Consider the following 17,138-nt stretch of genomic DNA (forward strand, 5'->3'; position numbering starts at 1 on the left):
CATGGAAATAAAAAACAGTTCATATGAATGCTACAACTTTATCATCACACCCTCAGATTTTTTTCCTGGATGCACAGTGCGATTTTCTGGCCCCTTGAATAGTCATTTAAATTGGGGGTTGGGATTGTTTCGAACAAAAATTAACAAAGTGCTATCGTTTTTTTCTTCCCCTTTTTTATGTACACATGAAGGTCAGCTTAATGTAAAAGACTGTATGTAATACACGTTTAAAATCTATTTATTGTACTGTACAACATTTCATAATTTTATATATAAAAACACACAAAAAAAAAAAAAAAGTCCAGAACAGAGTAACCTGATTTACATTGAACCCTATGGGAAAATTCGCCTCGGTTCGCAACCAAGTCAAATCACGAATACGTTTGTGAACCGAGATATCACTGCATGTGAAAAGTGTGGGGGGTACATTTGTATGGCGCCCCCCCGGAGTCAATACTTTGTAGAACCCCCTATTCTCTGCAACTCAATTACAGTGGCAAGTCTTTTTGTGGATGTCTCTACCAGCTTTGCACATCTAGAGAGGGACATTTCTGCCCATTCTTCTTTGTAAAATATCTCAAGTTCTGTCAGATTGAATGAAGAGCGTCTGTGATCAGCAAGTCTTGCCACAGAAACACCTCCACCCAAAATGCAATGTGCAAAAATGAAATCTTCAGTGATGACACCTCCGAGTGTGCTAGCAGCTCACCTCACGGCTGTTTGTCCAAACAGCTAACAGAGATACTGATCGCAGCTTGATTTATGGGCTGATAAAACACCTCCTCCTGACTCCTAAGACAGCTCTCAGCGGCCAATATGTGTCATGGAAAAGAGAAGATATATGCAATGCATATAGCATGACACTGTGAGGGTACCTCGAACAGGTAAAGATTTGAGAAAATGCACTCACATGAATGAAAGGACAGCGGGCATAAATCTACGAGTGCCAAACTCGTATCTCCCTCAGAGTGTCAGCTATACAGGTGAGTGTGATCTGATCCTCATACGTCCAAATGGCAAGGCTCAATGTATCATAGGAGCATTAGGAAGAGCAAAAAAGAGACCATAGCGCGACTCCATATAATGGATACATTTAATAAAAAACAGGGAATGGGATTGGAGCACCGGGTACAGACAGAGTCTGAAGTTTTAATACGAGTTCAGCGTTCGTGGATGTTTTATTCAATTTCACTACCTAAATGTGAGTTTATTTATTTTTTTAATTAAATTTATCCATTATATGGAGTCGCGCTATGGTCTCTTTTTTGCTCTTCTTAATGCTCCTACGATACATTGAGCCTTGCCATTTGGATGTATGAGGATCAGATCACACTCACCTGTATAGCTGACACTCTGAGGGGGGATACGAGTTCGGCACTCGTGGATTTATGCCCGCTGTCCTTTCATTCATGCGAGTGCATTTTCTCAAATCTTTACCTGTTTGAGGTACCCTCACAGTGTCATGCTATATGCATTGCATATATCTTCTCTTTTCCATGACACACATTGGCCGCTGAAAGCTGTCTTAGGAGTCAGGAGGTGGTGTTTTGCGATCAGTATCTCTATTAGCTGTTTGGACAAACAGCCGTGAGGCGAGCTGCTAGCACACCCAGAGGTGTCATCACTGAAGATTTCATTTTTGCACGGACCTTTGCTTACCTTTATCCGGCCCTTGAGGCACTATCCCTCCCACTGATACGAGATCCTATTTTGCCCTCCGACACCTACAATGGAGCATCATTTCTCCCTATGATACCAATGATGGGGCACTTTTCCTCCCTCCAATACCTGATGTTTACCCCCACTGATGCCAGGAAGATTTCCAATCCCGCTGGCCAAAGTCCGGCCCTCCAAGAGTCTGAAGGACAATAAATCGGCCCTTTGTTTTAGAATGTTTGGAGACCCCCCGATCTAAACCATTCCATTGTAGCTATGGCTGTATGTTGTCCTGCTGGAAGGTGAACCTCCGCCCAGTCTCAAGTCTTCTGCAGACTCCAACAGGTTTTCTTCTAAGAATGTCCTGTATTGGTCTTCATCCAACTTCCCATCAACTCTGACCAGCTTCCCTGTCCCTGCTGAAGAAAAGCATCCCCACAACATGATGCTGCCACCACCATGTTTCACAGAGGGGATGGTGTGTTCAGGGTGATGTACAGTGTTAGTTTTTCCTACACATAGTTTGCCGCCCGATGGGCATATAGATTTGTTTATATATATATATATATATATATATATATATATATATATATATATATATATATATATATATATATATATATATATATATATATATATATATATATATATACACACATATATATATATATATACATATATATATATATATATATATATATATATATATACATATATATATATATACACATATATATATACATACACACACACCACACACACACACTATATATACACACACACACACTATACACACACACACACACTCTGTTTCTCCACCATTTTCTATGTACCTTGTTTTGTTTACATGGTGCCATCTAGTGACCGTTTGTGGTAATGCACAGTTTCTGTATTTTTTCTGATCTATGACACACTTCCTCTGTGTAATGCTCCTCCCTTTTTCCTGAGTTTGCATTTCCTGTCTAATGGAGAACAGCTACAGGCCACATGTAACATGGGCACATGTATTCTGCATAAGTAAGCTTCAGACCGTATCATCTTTTTGAACGCACAATACTACAACTTGTTTATCTGCTGTAACCTGTCATCTGATGTATCGGATTAAAGCAACTTCTGTGAATAGAATCGGTATTGGCGAGTTCAAGCTATCTGATAAGGATTGTCCTCAGTGATTATATCTGCTTATACAGGCCAGGCATAGAGGTCTCACAAGGGATAAATCGCTTCACGACAGAGTCAGAACACATAGCGTTTTGCTTTTAGGCCAAAAAGTTAAATTTTGGTGTCATATGACCAGAGCACCTTCTTCCACATGTTTGCTGTGTCCCCCACATGGCTTCTCACAAACTGTAAACAGGACTTCTTATGTCTTTCTCTCTCCAATGTCTTTCTTCTTGTCACTCTTCCATAAATGGCTGATTTGTGGAGAGACCACTAATAGTTGTCCTGTGGACAGATTCTCCCCCCTGAGCTGCGGATCTCTGCAGCTCCTCCAGAGTTACCATGGGCCTCTTGGCTGCTTCTCTGATGAATGCTCTCCTTGCCCGGCCAGTTTGTGGACGGCCATGTATTGGTAGGTTTGCCGTTGTGCCATACTCTTTCTGTTTTCAGATGATGGTTTGAACAGAGCTCTGAGATGATCAAAGCTTGGGAGATATTTTTTTACCTAACCCTGCTTTATACTTCTCCACAACTTTATCCCTGACCTGTCTGGTGTGTTCCAGGCTGGAAGTAAACAATTTTTTTTATTTTTTTAAAGCAGAAGATACCTTTTTTTATTTTTTTTTAAAGCAAAAAAAAAAAAAAAGTTAGAGATCCGAGGTATTTTTGAACCCAGATCTCTCCATAAAGAGGACCCGACATCCTTATTTCTATTACAGGGGCAGTTCAACTTCCTTGTAATAGACATAAAAGTGCAGAAATTTTTTTTATAAAAACAAAATAAATATATATAATTTTTTTTTTTTTAAAGAAGGGTCGGAGTAAAATAATAATAAAAAAAAGCGCCCCCATCCGTCGGAGCTTGCGCGCAGAAGTGTACGTATGCGCAAGTTACACACGCATATGTAAAAAAAAAAACGGTATTTGCACCACACCCGAGGTATCGCCGCAAAAACATTTGAGGGAGAGCAATAATTCTAGCGGTGGACCTCCTCTAACTCTAAACGGGTAACATGTAAAAGGTTTTTTAAAGCGTCGCTTATGGAGATTTTTTAATTTACTGCAGTTTGTCGCCATTCCACGAGCGCGAGCAATTTTAAAGCGTGACGTGTTCGGTATCCATTTACTCAGCTTAGCAGCTTTCACATTATACAAATTGGGTATTATAAATAATAATAAATATATAGAAAATATATATATATATATATATATATATATATATATATATATATATATATATATATGTATTTTTATAAATAAAAAAATCACACAGTGCCTTGAAAAATATAAAGTATTCACACCCCTTGAAAATTTCCACACTTTCTCATGCAACAACCAAAAAAGTAAATGTATGTTATTGGGATTTTATGTGATAGACCAGGGATATGCAATTAGCGGACCTCCAGCTGTTGCCAAACTACAAGTCCCATCATGCCTCTGCCTCTGGGTATCATGCTTGATGCTGTCAGAGTCTCGCTATGCCTCATGGGACGTGTAGTTTGGCAACAGCTGGAGGTCCGCTAATTGCATATCCCTGTGATAGACCAACACAAAGTGGCACATAATTGTGAAAAAAAAAAAAAAAAAGATAATTGGAACTAGATTTGTGAACAGAAGAGTTCACAAAAATTTGCTTCGGTTCAGGGACACGAGCTGCGGCCTTCTTCCCTGCGTGGACACATTCATATTGAGAAGAGCCATGCAAGACGAGTCTTAGGAGAACCTGTCCACTCAGAGGTTTCTGCCCCCGGGTGACTACTATGAGGGTGGGCTCACTTGATTGGGAATCATGGAAATAAAAAACAGTTCATATGAATGCTACAACTTTATCATCACACCCTCAGATTTTTTTCCTGGATGCACAGTGCGATTTTCTGGCCCCTTGAATAGTCATTTAAATTGGGGGTTGGGATTGTTTCGAACAAAAATTAACAAAGTGCTATCGTTTTTTTCTTCCCCTTTTTTATGTACACATGAAGGTCAGCTTAATGTAAAAGACTGTATGTAATACACGTTTAAAATCTATTTATTGTACTGTACAACATTTCATAATTTTATATATAAAAACACACAAAAAAAAAAAAAAGTCCAGAACAGAGTAACCTGATTTACATTGAACCCTATGGGAAAATTCGCCTCGGTTCGCAACCAAGTCAAATCACGAATACGTTTGTGAACCGAGATATCACTGCATGTGAAAAGTGTGGGGGGTACATTTGTATGGCGCCCCCCGGAGTCAATACTTTGTAGAACCCCCTATTCTCTGCAACTCAATTACAGTGGCAAGTCTTTTTGTGGATGTCTCTACCAGCTTTGCACATCTAGAGAGGGACATTTCTGCCCATTCTTCTTTGTAAAATATCTCAAGTTCTGTCAGATTGAATGAAGAGCGTCTGTGATCAGCAAGTCTTGCCACAGAAACACCTCCACCCAAAATGCAATGTGCAAAAATGAAATCTTCAGTGATGACACCTCCGAGTGTGCTAGCAGCTCACCTCACGGCTGTTTGTCCAAACAGCTAACAGAGATACTGATCGCAGCTTGATTTATGGGCTGATAAAACACCTCCTCCTGACTCCTAAGACAGCTCTCAGCGGCCAATATGTGTCATGGAAAAGAGAAGATATATGCAATGCATATAGCATGACACTGTGAGGGTACCTCGAACAGGTAAAGATTTGAGAAAATGCACTCACATGAATGAAAGGACAGCGGGCATAAATCTACGAGTGCCAAACTCGTATCTCCCTCAGAGTGTCAGCTATACAGGTGAGTGTGATCTGATCCTCATACGTCCAAATGGCAAGGCTCAATGTATCATAGGAGCATTAGGAAGAGCAAAAAAGAGACCATAGCGCGACTCCATATAATGGATACATTTAATAAAAAACAGGGAATGGGATTGGAGCACCGGGTACAGACAGAGTCTGAAGTTTTAATACGAGTTCAGCGTTCGTGGATGTTTTATTCAATTTCACTACCTAAATGTGAGTTTATTTATTTTTTTAATTAAATTTATCCATTATATGGAGTCGCGCTATGGTCTCTTTTTTGCTCTTCTTAATGCTCCTACGATACATTGAGCCTTGCCATTTGGATGTATGAGGATCAGATCACACTCACCTGTATAGCTGACACTCTGAGGGGGGATACGAGTTCGGCACTCGTGGATTTATGCCCGCTGTCCTTTCATTCATGCGAGTGCATTTTCTCAAATCTTTACCTGTTTGAGGTACCCTCACAGTGTCATGCTATATGCATTGCATATATCTTCTCTTTTCCATGACACACATTGGCCGCTGAAAGCTGTCTTAGGAGTCAGGAGGTGGTGTTTTGCGATCAGTATCTCTATTAGCTGTTTGGACAAACAGCCGTGAGGCGAGCTGCTAGCACACCCAGAGGTGTCATCACTGAAGATTTCATTTTTGCACGGACCTTTGCTTACCTTTATCCGGCCCTTGAGGCACTATCCCTCCCACTGATACGAGATCCTATTTTGCCCTCCGACACCTACAATGGAGCATCATTTCTCCCTATGATACCAATGATGGGGCACTTTTCCTCCCTCCAATACCTGATGTTTACCCCCACTGATGCCAGGAAGATTTCCAATCCCGCTGGCCAAAGTCCGGCCCTCCAAGAGTCTGAAGGACAATAAATCGGCCCTTTGTTTTAGAATGTTTGGAGACCCCCCGATCTAAACCATTCCATTGTAGCTATGGCTGTATGTTGTCCTGCTGGAAGGTGAACCTCCGCCCAGTCTCAAGTCTTCTGCAGACTCCAACAGGTTTTCTTCTAAGAATGTCCTGTATTGGTCTTCATCCAACTTCCCATCAACTCTGACCAGCTTCCCTGTCCCTGCTGAAGAAAAGCATCCCCACAACATGATGCTGCCACCACCATGTTTCACAGAGGGGATGGTGTGTTCAGGGTGATGTACAGTGTTAGTTTTTCCTACACATAGTTTGCCGCCCGATGGGCATATAGATTTGTTTATATATATATATATATATATATATATATATATATATATATATATATATATATATATATATATATATATATATATATATATACACACATATATATATATATATATATATACATATATATATATATATATATATATATATATATACACATATATATATACATACACACACACCACACACACACACTATATATACACACACACACACTATACACACACACACACACTCTGTTTCTCCACCATTTTCTATGTACCTTGTTTTGTTTACATGGTGCCATCTAGTGACCGTTTGTGGTAATGCACAGTTTCTGTATTTTTTCTGATCTATGACACACTTCCTCTGTGTAATGCTCCTCCCTTTTTCCTGAGTTTGCATTTCCTGTCTAATGGAGAACAGCTACAGGCCACATGTAACATGGGCACATGTATTCTGCATAAGTAAGCTTCAGACCGTATCATCTTTTTGAACGCACAATACTACAACTTGTTTATCTGCTGTAACCTGTCATCTGATGTATCGGATTAAAGCAACTTCTGTGAATAGAATCGGTATTGGCGAGTTCAAGCTATCTGATAAGGATTGTCCTCAGTGATTATATCTGCTTATACAGGCCAGGCATAGAGGTCTCACAAGGGATAAATCGCTTCACGACAGAGTCAGAACACATAGCGTTTTGCTTTTAGGCCAAAAAGTTAAATTTTGGTGTCATATGACCAGAGCACCTTCTTCCACATGTTTGCTGTGTCCCCCACATGGCTTCTCACAAACTGTAAACAGGACTTCTTATGTCTTTCTCTCTCCAATGTCTTTCTTCTTGTCACTCTTCCATAAATGGCTGATTTGTGGAGAGACCACTAATAGTTGTCCTGTGGACAGATTCTCCCCCCTGAGCTGCGGATCTCTGCAGCTCCTCCAGAGTTACCATGGGCCTCTTGGCTGCTTCTCTGATGAATGCTCTCCTTGCCCGGCCAGTTTGTGGACGGCCATGTATTGGTAGGTTTGCCGTTGTGCCATACTCTTTCTGTTTTCAGATGATGGTTTGAACAGAGCTCTGAGATGATCAAAGCTTGGGAGATATTTTTTTACCTAACCCTGCTTTATACTTCTCCACAACTTTATCCCTGACCTGTCTGGTGTGTTCCTTGGTCTTCATGATGCTGTTTGTTCCCTAAGGTTCTCCAACAAAACTGAGGACTTCACAGAACAGCTGTATTTATACTGAGAATAAATGACACACAGGTGGACTCTATTTACTAATTAGGCGACTTCTGAAGGCAATTGGTTCCACTAGATTTTAGTTAGGCGTATCAGAGTAAAAGGGGGATGAATACAAATGCCCCCCGCCTCTCCCCACAAACTTTTCACATATTTATAAAAGATTCTGAAAACCATTTATCATTTGTCTTCCACTTCACAATTATGTGCCACTTTGTGTTGGTCTATAAAAATAAAATAGATTTACGTTTTTGGTTGCAACATGACAAAATGTGGAAAATTTCAAGGGGTACAAATACTTTTTCAAGGCACTGTATAGAATATGAATATATACAGTATCTCACAAAAGTAAGTACACCCCTCACATTTGTGTAAATATTTTCTTGTATCTTTTCATGTGACAACACTGAAGAAATAGCACTTTGTATCTACAATGTTGTGTAGTGAGTGTACAGCTTGTATAACAGTGTAAATTTGCTGTCCCCTCAAAATAACTCAACACACAGCCATTAATGTCTAAACCGCTGGCAACAAAAGTGAGTACACCCCTAAGTGAAAATGTCCAAATGGGGCCCAAAGTGTCAATATTTTGTGTGGCCACCATTATTTTCCAGCACTGTCTTAACCCTCTTGGGCATGGAGGTCACCAGAGCTTCACAGGTTGTCACTGGAGTCCTCCTACCCTCCTCCATGATGACATTGCGGAGCTGGTGGATGTTGGAGACCTTGCGCTCCTCCACCTTCCGTTTGAGGATGTCCCACAGATGCTCAATAGGGTTTAGGTCTGGAGACATGCTTGGCCAGTCCATCGCCCTCAGCTTCTTTAGCAAGGCAGTGGTATATACATTTTATTAAATATTTGATTTTATTAAATATATTATTAAAGTGTATGGTTTCCAAAATAATTGTGTTTGCAAACTGCTGCGCAAATACCGTGTGACATAAATTGCAACGATCGCCATTTTATTCCCTAGGTTCTCTACTAAAAAAAAAAAAATATGTACAACGTCTGGGGCTAGAAGCAATTTTGTAGCAAAAAAAATAAAAAAATAAAATAAAGTTCTAGAAAAGGATTGGTCTTCAAGTGGTTAAAGTGTGCTTCCACCGTTGCAGTAAAAATTTTAAATTTGAGGACCCCCCCCCCCCCCCTTTATACCTGTGATTTAATTTTTTTAATTCATTAACTATACACTAAACCAGGCAAGCCTTGAGATATTTAAAACCTTTTGCACTAGTGCACATATACAGTAGTTTACAAGCAATAATGAGATCTGCCAGCATAGCATACTATATATATATATAATCTCTCTTGATCTCTATCGATCTATCTCTCTTGATCTCTATATCTCTCTTGATCTCTCTATATCTCTCTTGATCTCTCTCGATCTCTATCTCTCTCGATCTCTATCTCTCTCTATCTCTCTCGATCTCTCTCGATCTCTCTCGATCTCTCTCGATCTCTCTCGATCTCTCTCGATCTCTCTCGATCTCGATCTCTCTCGATCTCGATCTCTCTCGATCTCTATCTCTCTCTCTCGATCTCGATCTCTATCTCTCTCGATCTCTATCTCTCTCGATCTCTATCTCTCTCGATCTCTATCTCTCTCTATCTCTCTCTCTATCTCTATCTCTCTCTCGATCTCGATCTCTCTCGATCTCTATCTCTCTCGATCTCTATCTCTCTCGATCTCTATCTCTCTCGATCTCTATCTCTCTCGATCTCTATCTCTCTCGATCTCTATCTCTCTCGATCTCGATCTCTATCTCTCTCGATCTCTATCTCTCTCGATCTCTATCTCTCTCGATCTCTATCTCTCTCTCGATCTCTATCTCTCTCTCGATCTCTCTCTCTCTCTCTCTCTCTCTCTCTCTCTCTCTCTCTCTCTCGATCTCTATCTCTCTCTCGATCTCGATCTCTCTCGATCTCTATCTCTCTCGATCTCTATCTCTCTCGATCTCTATCTCTCTCGATCTCTATCTCTCTCGATCTCTATCTCTCTCGATCTCTATCTCTCTCGATCTCTATCTCTCTCGATCTCTATCTCTCTCGATCTCTATCTCTCTCGATCTCGATCTCTATCTCTCTCGATCTCTATCTCTCTCGATCTCTATCTCTCTCGATCTCTATCTCTCTCTCGATCTCTATCTCTCTCTCGATCTCTCTCTCTCTCTCGATCTCTCTCTCTCTCGATCTCTCTCTCTCTCTCGATCTCTATCTCTCTCTCGATCTCTATCTCTCTCTCGATCTCTCTCTCTCTCGATCTCTCTCTCTCTCGATCTCTCTCTCTCTCGATCTCTCTCTCTCTCGATCTCTCTCTCTCTCGATCTCTCTCTCTCGATCTCTCTCTTGATCTCTCTCTTGATCTCTCTCTTGATCTCTCTCTTGATCTCTCTCTCTCTCTTGATCTCTCTCTCTCTCTTGATCTCTCTCTCTATATATATATATATATCTCGATCTCTCTCTCTATATATATATATCTCGATCTCTCTATATCTCTCTCTCTATATCTATATCTCTCTCTCTCTCTCTATATATATATATATATATATATATATCTCAATCTCTCTTTCTCTATATCTCTCTCTCTATATATATATCTCTCTCTATATCTCCATCTCTCTCCATCTCCATCCATCTCTCTCTCTCCATCTCTATAAAGGTTATGCAATGTGAAGGGGAAGGTGTAATAAATATAAAGTGTTCTCCCAGACAGGCTGCAAGTGTGGAAATACACTTTGAATAATACATGAGCAGCAGACTGAAAACACGGGACTCTCTCTCTGTAACCTGCACAGCCAGTATTTAGTGTTCTGATGTAAGGAGTCTCACCAGTAAGGGTGGTGGGGAGGGCCCAGGAGCAAAGGGGACCCGTCCCCACATCTTGATGACTTCACCCAGGGGCTGGAAGCCTTCGTCACATCCTCTCTTCACTAACAGTGACATGGTAAAGTACCCAGCCTGGCACCATTCAGCCATTTCCTGTGTACTGAATGGACCTGTATGGAGAAGAGGTAAGAGGGCAGCATGTCAGAAGTATTGATAACCCCCCCCCCCCCCCAAGGGAAATATTTAGGTATCACATGACCTACCTTGGATCTCCCCCTGAGGGTCCTTGTAGAACCATTTCATGGCAGCCTCGTGGCCGAGGGGCAGAGCAGCAGCACTGTGAGAGCGGGAAGAGAAGCCATCTTCCTCCAGGGAAGAATCCTGCAGAGAAGCCACCAACTTCTCCGCTTCCTGTCACACGAGAGAGCAGAGTCATGTATTAGGAGAGGAAAGTCCGGGAGGGTACACATACACATTATATATATATATGTAACACACACACACACACACACACACACACACACGGCAGAGGCAGCTCCAACCCCAGATTGAGGGCAGAGCAACTGAGGCGTGCCACCCTGGGTAGCACCCAGGGAAAAGTCTGGGAGGGCACATATACACACGGGACAGAGGCAGCGCCGGGGCCAGGACGACAGTGGCAGTGCGGGGCGACAGTGGAAGTCCAGGGGGCTGCGGGCAGGGCGATATACACACACAGACACGGGACAGAGGTAGCGCCGGGGGCCGCGCGCCAGTGGCAGCGCCACAGTGGCAGCGCGACAGTGGCAGCGCCGCGGCAGGGCGATGTACACACACACACACACACACACGGGACAGAGGCGGGGGCCGCGGGCAGGGCGACAGAGGCAACGCCAGGGGCCGCGGGCAGGGCGACAGGCAGCGCCAACCCAAAGCTGAGGGCAAAGCAACAGAGGCAGCGCCACCCCAAGGCAGCACCCAGAGGGTAATGGCAGAACGGCAGGGCCAACCCCAGGCTGAGGGCAGAGCAGCACCCAGACGGTGATGGCAGAAAAGCATGAAGGAAATCTTTAAGGGTGAATGTAGAATGACAACACAATAGTGAAAGTTGGTGTGGGGTGCGGGGTATAGGGGGGAGGTGAAGGATATTTGGGGTCAGAATCAGATAACTGCTAGAAGAGAAGAGACGGAATCAAAGCATTCCTAGGAATGAGTGGAATCAGATGGTATAGTCTGGAGTAGAAAACAGAATTAGAAATGCTCAAGAGTTCAATGTCTTCTGAATGGCTTACCTGCTGGAGATGCTTCATGCCTTCGTCCTCCTCCGGATCCCCCACAGAGAATTCAGTAGCAGCATGGGGGGGACTAGAGGAAGGAGGCGGCAGAGAGGACAGGGGGGAAGGAATAAAGGGTCCGGGGTCTCCACCTAAAAATAATAAAAGTGAGGACAATCAGATTAAAAATTACTTCAAACTCCCAATAGCAGCAGCAGCACCACCAGGGGTGAGTACACCTCTTCTCACCGTCATCGGCTGGGAGCGGAGTCTGCTCGCTGGAAATCGCACCGTCTGCTTCCGGGGTGGAGGAGGACATCTCGGGGCATCGCTCGCTCTCCATCTCACCGAACATTCCCGATGCCCACATGGAATTGGCAGAGTCAGGAGAGGTAGAGGAAGGCTCCAGGAGGATTTCTTCAGAGAGGGCCAATGAGTCTTCACCTAGGAGGTGCACAGGAAGAGACTCGATTAGCCCCAATTTATAAAAATGACGGAGCAATTTCCTTCATCATACCCAATCTATACAGTGGAACCTCAGATTACGAGCATAACCCGTTCCAGGAGAATGCTCGCAATCCAAAGCACTCGCATATCAAAGCGAGGTTCCCCATTGAAGTCAATGGAAACGAAAATAATTTGTTCCGCATTGGCTTCAAAATGGCATGCAATACCCCATGTGGCCAGAGGTGGGTGAGGGGCGCCGGAGAGCCTCGGAAACACCCGGAAAGGCCCGAGGACAGTTCGGCTGACCTCGGCAAACCTCAGGAACTGAGTATTTCTGTGTCTTTCCGAGCATTTCCTAACGAGGCACTGCACACCACTTTGGCCCGATTCATAAAAATACACAGCGCTCGTATGGCAAAACGGTTAACCACTTAAGAACCCCCTACCGACGATATACGTCGGCAGAATGGCACGGCTGGGCACATCCACGTGCATGTACGTGGCTCTTTAAGCCCAGCCGCGGGGTCGCGGGTGCGTGCATGCGACCCGGTCCGAAGCTCCGTGACCGCGGGACTTGCGGACCTGATCGCCGCTGGGGTCCCGCGATCGGTCCCCGGAGCTGAAGAACAGGGAGAGCCGTGTGTAAACACGGCTTCCCCGTTCTTCACTGTGGCGCCGTCATCGATCGTGTATATCGATATAGGGAATCACAATCAATGACGTCACACCTACAGCCACACCCCCCTACAGTTGTAAACACAAATGAGGTCACACATAACCCCATCAGCGCCCCCTTGTGGTTAACTCCCAAACTACAATTGTCATTTTCACAGTAAACAATGCATTTTAAATGCATTTTTTGCTGTGAAAATGACAATGGTCCCAAAAATGTGTCAAAATTGTCCGATGTGTCCGCCATAATGCCGCAGTCATGAAAGAAAAAAAAAAAAAACGCTGATCGCCGCCATTAGCGGTAAAAAAAAAAGAAAAATTTATAAAAAAATGCAATAAAAACTATCCCTTTTTTGTAAACACTATAAATTTTGCGCAAACTAAATCGATAAACGCTTATTATGATTTTTTTTACCAAAAATAGGTAGAACACGTATCGGCCTAAACTGAGGGAAAAAAAATAATGTTTTATATATTTTTGGGGGATATTTATTACAGCAAAAAGTAAAAAATATAGATTTTTTTTCAAAATTGACGCTCTATTTTTGTTTATAGCGCAAAAACTAAAAACCGCAGAGGTGATCAAATACCACCAAAAGAAAGCTCTATTTGTGGGGGAAAAAGGACGCCAATTTTGTTTGGGAGCCACATCGCACGACCGCGCAATTGTCGGTTAAAGCGACGCAGTGCTGAATTGCAAAACAAGAGCCAGGACCTTTACCTGCATATTGGTCCGGGTCTTTACAGGTTAAAGAAAAAGAAGAAGTGTATTCCCCACCCCACCCCCCTCAAAAAAAGTTGCATTCGAAAAACGGCTGCATAAATACTGTGTAACAATAAAAACATGCAACACCCACCAATTTTTTTTTAGATTGTTACATGTGAACAAAAAGTGCCATGAAAAGTCCTGGAGCTGAAGAATACTCCAATGCAGGTGCTTGCCTGTTGATGCGCCCAGGGCTTCCCCCTCCCGTCCAAGTGCCCAAGGCTGCCCCCCAGCTCCCGTGCAAGCACCCAAGGCTTTCCCCACACCCCGTGCAAGCGCCCAAGGCTTTCCCCACACCCCGTGCAAGCGCCCAAGGCTTTCCCCACACCCCGTGCAAGCGCCCAAGGCTTTCCCCACACCCCGTGCAAGCGCCCAAGGCTTTCCCCACACCCCGTGCAAGCGCCCAAGGCTTTCCCCCTACCCCTGTGCAAGCACCCAAGGCTTTCCCCACACCCCGTGCAAGCGCCCAAGGCTTTCCCCACACCCCGTGCAAGCGCCCAAGGCTTTCCCCACACCCCATGCAAGCGCCCAAGGCTTTCCCCACACCCCGTGCAAGCACCCAAGGCTTTCCCCTCACCCCGTGCAAGCACCCAAGGCTTTCCCCACACCCCGTGCAAGCGCCCAAGGCTTTACCCACACCCCGTGCAAGCGCCCAAGGCTTTACCCACACCCCGTGCAAGCACCCAAGGCTTTCCCCCTACCCCGTGCAAGCGCCCAAGGCTTTCCCCCTACCCCTGTGCAAGCACCCAAGGCTTTCCCCCTACCCCGTGCAAGCGCCCAAGGCTTTCCCCACACCCCTGTGCAAGCACCCAAGGCTTTCCCCACACCCCGTGCAAGCGCCCAAGGCTTTCCCCACACCCCGTGCAAGCGCCCAAGGCTTTCCCCACACCCCGTGCAAGCGCCCAAGGCTTTCCCCACACCCCGTGCAAGCGCCCAAGGCTTTCCCCACACCCCCGTGCAAGCACCCAAGGCTTTCCCCCTACCCCTGTGCAAGCACCCAAGGCTTTCCCCACACCCCGTGCAAGCACCCAAGGCTTTCCCCACACCCCGTGCAAGCGCCCAAGGCTTTCCCCACACCCCGTGCAAGCGCCCAAGGCTTTCCCCACACCCCGTGCAAGCGCCCAAGGCTTTCCCCACACCCCCGTGCAAGCACCCAAGGCTTTCCCCACACCACCCGTGCAAGCGCCCAAGGCTTTCCCCACACCCCGTGCAAGCACCCAAGGCTGCTTAGCGGCAGGATGCAAGGAAGGCATGCGAGTAAAACTCTGCCCTTAAACATATAAGCTGCTATTACACCGCAGATGCGGTAAGGCACTACTTGCGATACTAGGCACTCACCATTAAGCTTGTCTCCTGTGCTGTTGTCCCCCTTCTCCTCCTCATAATCTTCCTCCACCCCCAGGAACTCCAGTTCCTGCTCCTCCACAATGGTCTCCTTGGGGCTTTTCTGGAACACAAGACATGTCGTCATCATCATCGTCAAGCCATACAATAGGACAGTCACCCCACCTCCACCTCAGACCATATCCTGCACCGATCCCCAATGGACACTCCCAATACCTTGAAAGATAAGAAGGCCCCAGAGGAGTCGAAGGTTCCCATCTCATCATCCTCATCCTCCATACACCATTCAGGAAGGCCATCCCTATCATCCCCGTGTGCACCATCTGAACCTCTTCCTCGCTGCCCTGAACCTCTGCCTTCCTCCGGCACCACGTCGAAATCAAACTTTCTCCGTCGTTCACCGGGTTCCCTCCACCCGGCGGAGCGAGGACCCTCTGTGCGAGATAAGGAGAAAAATCAGAGACCATCGTGGGGACAACACCACAAAAAGCACACAGACGACACAGGACAGGAAGGTAGGACAGACCTGTTCCTCCGGGACTGGTAGATCTCCAGCGTTCATCTCTCCGGGACACAGCGAGCCTCCAATTGCCGTCCTCGTCTTCTTCCTGCCCGTCGCGCAACGTGCGCCAGTTATCGCTGTCCGAGCGGGCAAATTCCTTCCGTGCAGCGGCGGCTTCCTCAAACCCGACTCGTACTGGAATGGAAAAGGCAACGTGTTTGTACTGCGTGCGCATAAACCTAATATAGACCTGTACAATGTCTGAGCTCATATCCCAAACAGCACAAAGTATATGGGAGGTGCGCACACCCCAATACACCCGTCTATCTTTTCCGCAACACAGCGTTTGGATGATATTTGGATTTTTGCAGCTATTGTTCCAGTTATATTGCATAGTGCAGGTCAGTGATCAGTCATGGATCTGTCAGCTCCATCATATGGGGTGCTAGGGGAGTATGATTGGCCACAATGACGTCACTACCATGCATACGCATGGGAGCGGCTATTCGACCAGGAGCAGCGACGGGGGACCTGAAAAGAGGAGGATCAGGGTTGCCCTATACAAAACCTTCACACGGATCAGGTAAGCAAACAATGCAATCTATGCATTAAGGTGAAAAAACACCTGCTGCAGCCGCCCCCCCCGTTATACTTACCTGACCCCTCGAAAGTCCCGCGCGGTCCCGATATCCTCTTCACCGCTCAGCCTGGCCGCTGATTGGCTAGAGCGGATGGATTGAGAGCAGCGTAGCCATTGGCTGGCGCTGCTGTCAATCACATGCAGTGACGCGGTGCGCCAGGGCCGAGTGATACAGTGAGCGGCTATGTCCGCTCGCTCTATCACGGGAGTGCTCCCCGCAATTAGTGACCACCATGCGAGCTCTTGCATGACTGTGGTGACCAATTGCGGGGAGGACCAGAGACAGCTGCCGGGGGACCCCAGAAAACGTGGATCGGGGCCACTCTGTGCAAAACTAACTGCACAGTGGAGGTAAGTATGACATTTTATTTTTTTAAAATAACAAAGAATGTTTTCTTTTAGTGACCCTTTAAAACAGAAAATGAGAAGAAGAGCTGTGATATCGGAGGACGAGGACTTACCAGCTTCTCTCCGGACGGGCTTCTCAAACCTTCTGTCTCCCCTGAAATAACAAACTGTAATTAGAGCCGGTCCGGTCACAGCCAAGGAAAAAGAGTCATGTATTAATTATTTTACATTAACATTTTATGTGCAATTTTTAACTGCGTTGCATTTTAACTACAAATCCCGTGCCTTTGTAGCGTGGCCTGCACTATAACTCGT

General features: G+C 45.2%; 1 protein-coding gene across 10 annotated transcripts in view; it reads right to left on the minus strand.

Annotated features, from left to right (window-relative positions):
- The window catches only part of GIGYF1 (GRB10 interacting GYF protein 1), a 74,663-nt gene that overhangs the window by 23,721 nt on the left and 33,804 nt on the right, over window positions 1-17,138 (minus strand). For all 10 annotated transcript variants that reach the window (XM_040347030.1, XM_040347038.1, XM_040347037.1 and 7 more), the window contains 8 exons: window positions 16,937-16,977; window positions 15,860-16,030; window positions 15,550-15,767; window positions 15,328-15,436; window positions 12,354-12,548; window positions 12,123-12,256; window positions 11,115-11,262; window positions 10,855-11,021 (listed from right to left, as the gene is read on the minus strand). In XM_040347030.1, coding sequence (XP_040202964.1) covers window positions 10,855-11,021; window positions 11,115-11,262; window positions 12,123-12,256; window positions 12,354-12,548; window positions 15,328-15,436; window positions 15,550-15,767; window positions 15,860-16,030; window positions 16,937-16,977 — 1,183 coding nt within the window. The remainder of the gene's footprint in view (window positions 1-10,854; window positions 11,022-11,114; window positions 11,263-12,122; window positions 12,257-12,353; window positions 12,549-15,327; window positions 15,437-15,549; window positions 15,768-15,859; window positions 16,031-16,936; window positions 16,978-17,138) is intronic.

This window comes from Rana temporaria, chromosome 3 (assembly GCF_905171775.1).
Source record: "Rana temporaria chromosome 3, aRanTem1.1, whole genome shotgun sequence".
NCBI classification, from domain to species: Eukaryota; Metazoa; Chordata; class Amphibia; order Anura; family Ranidae; genus Rana; species Rana temporaria.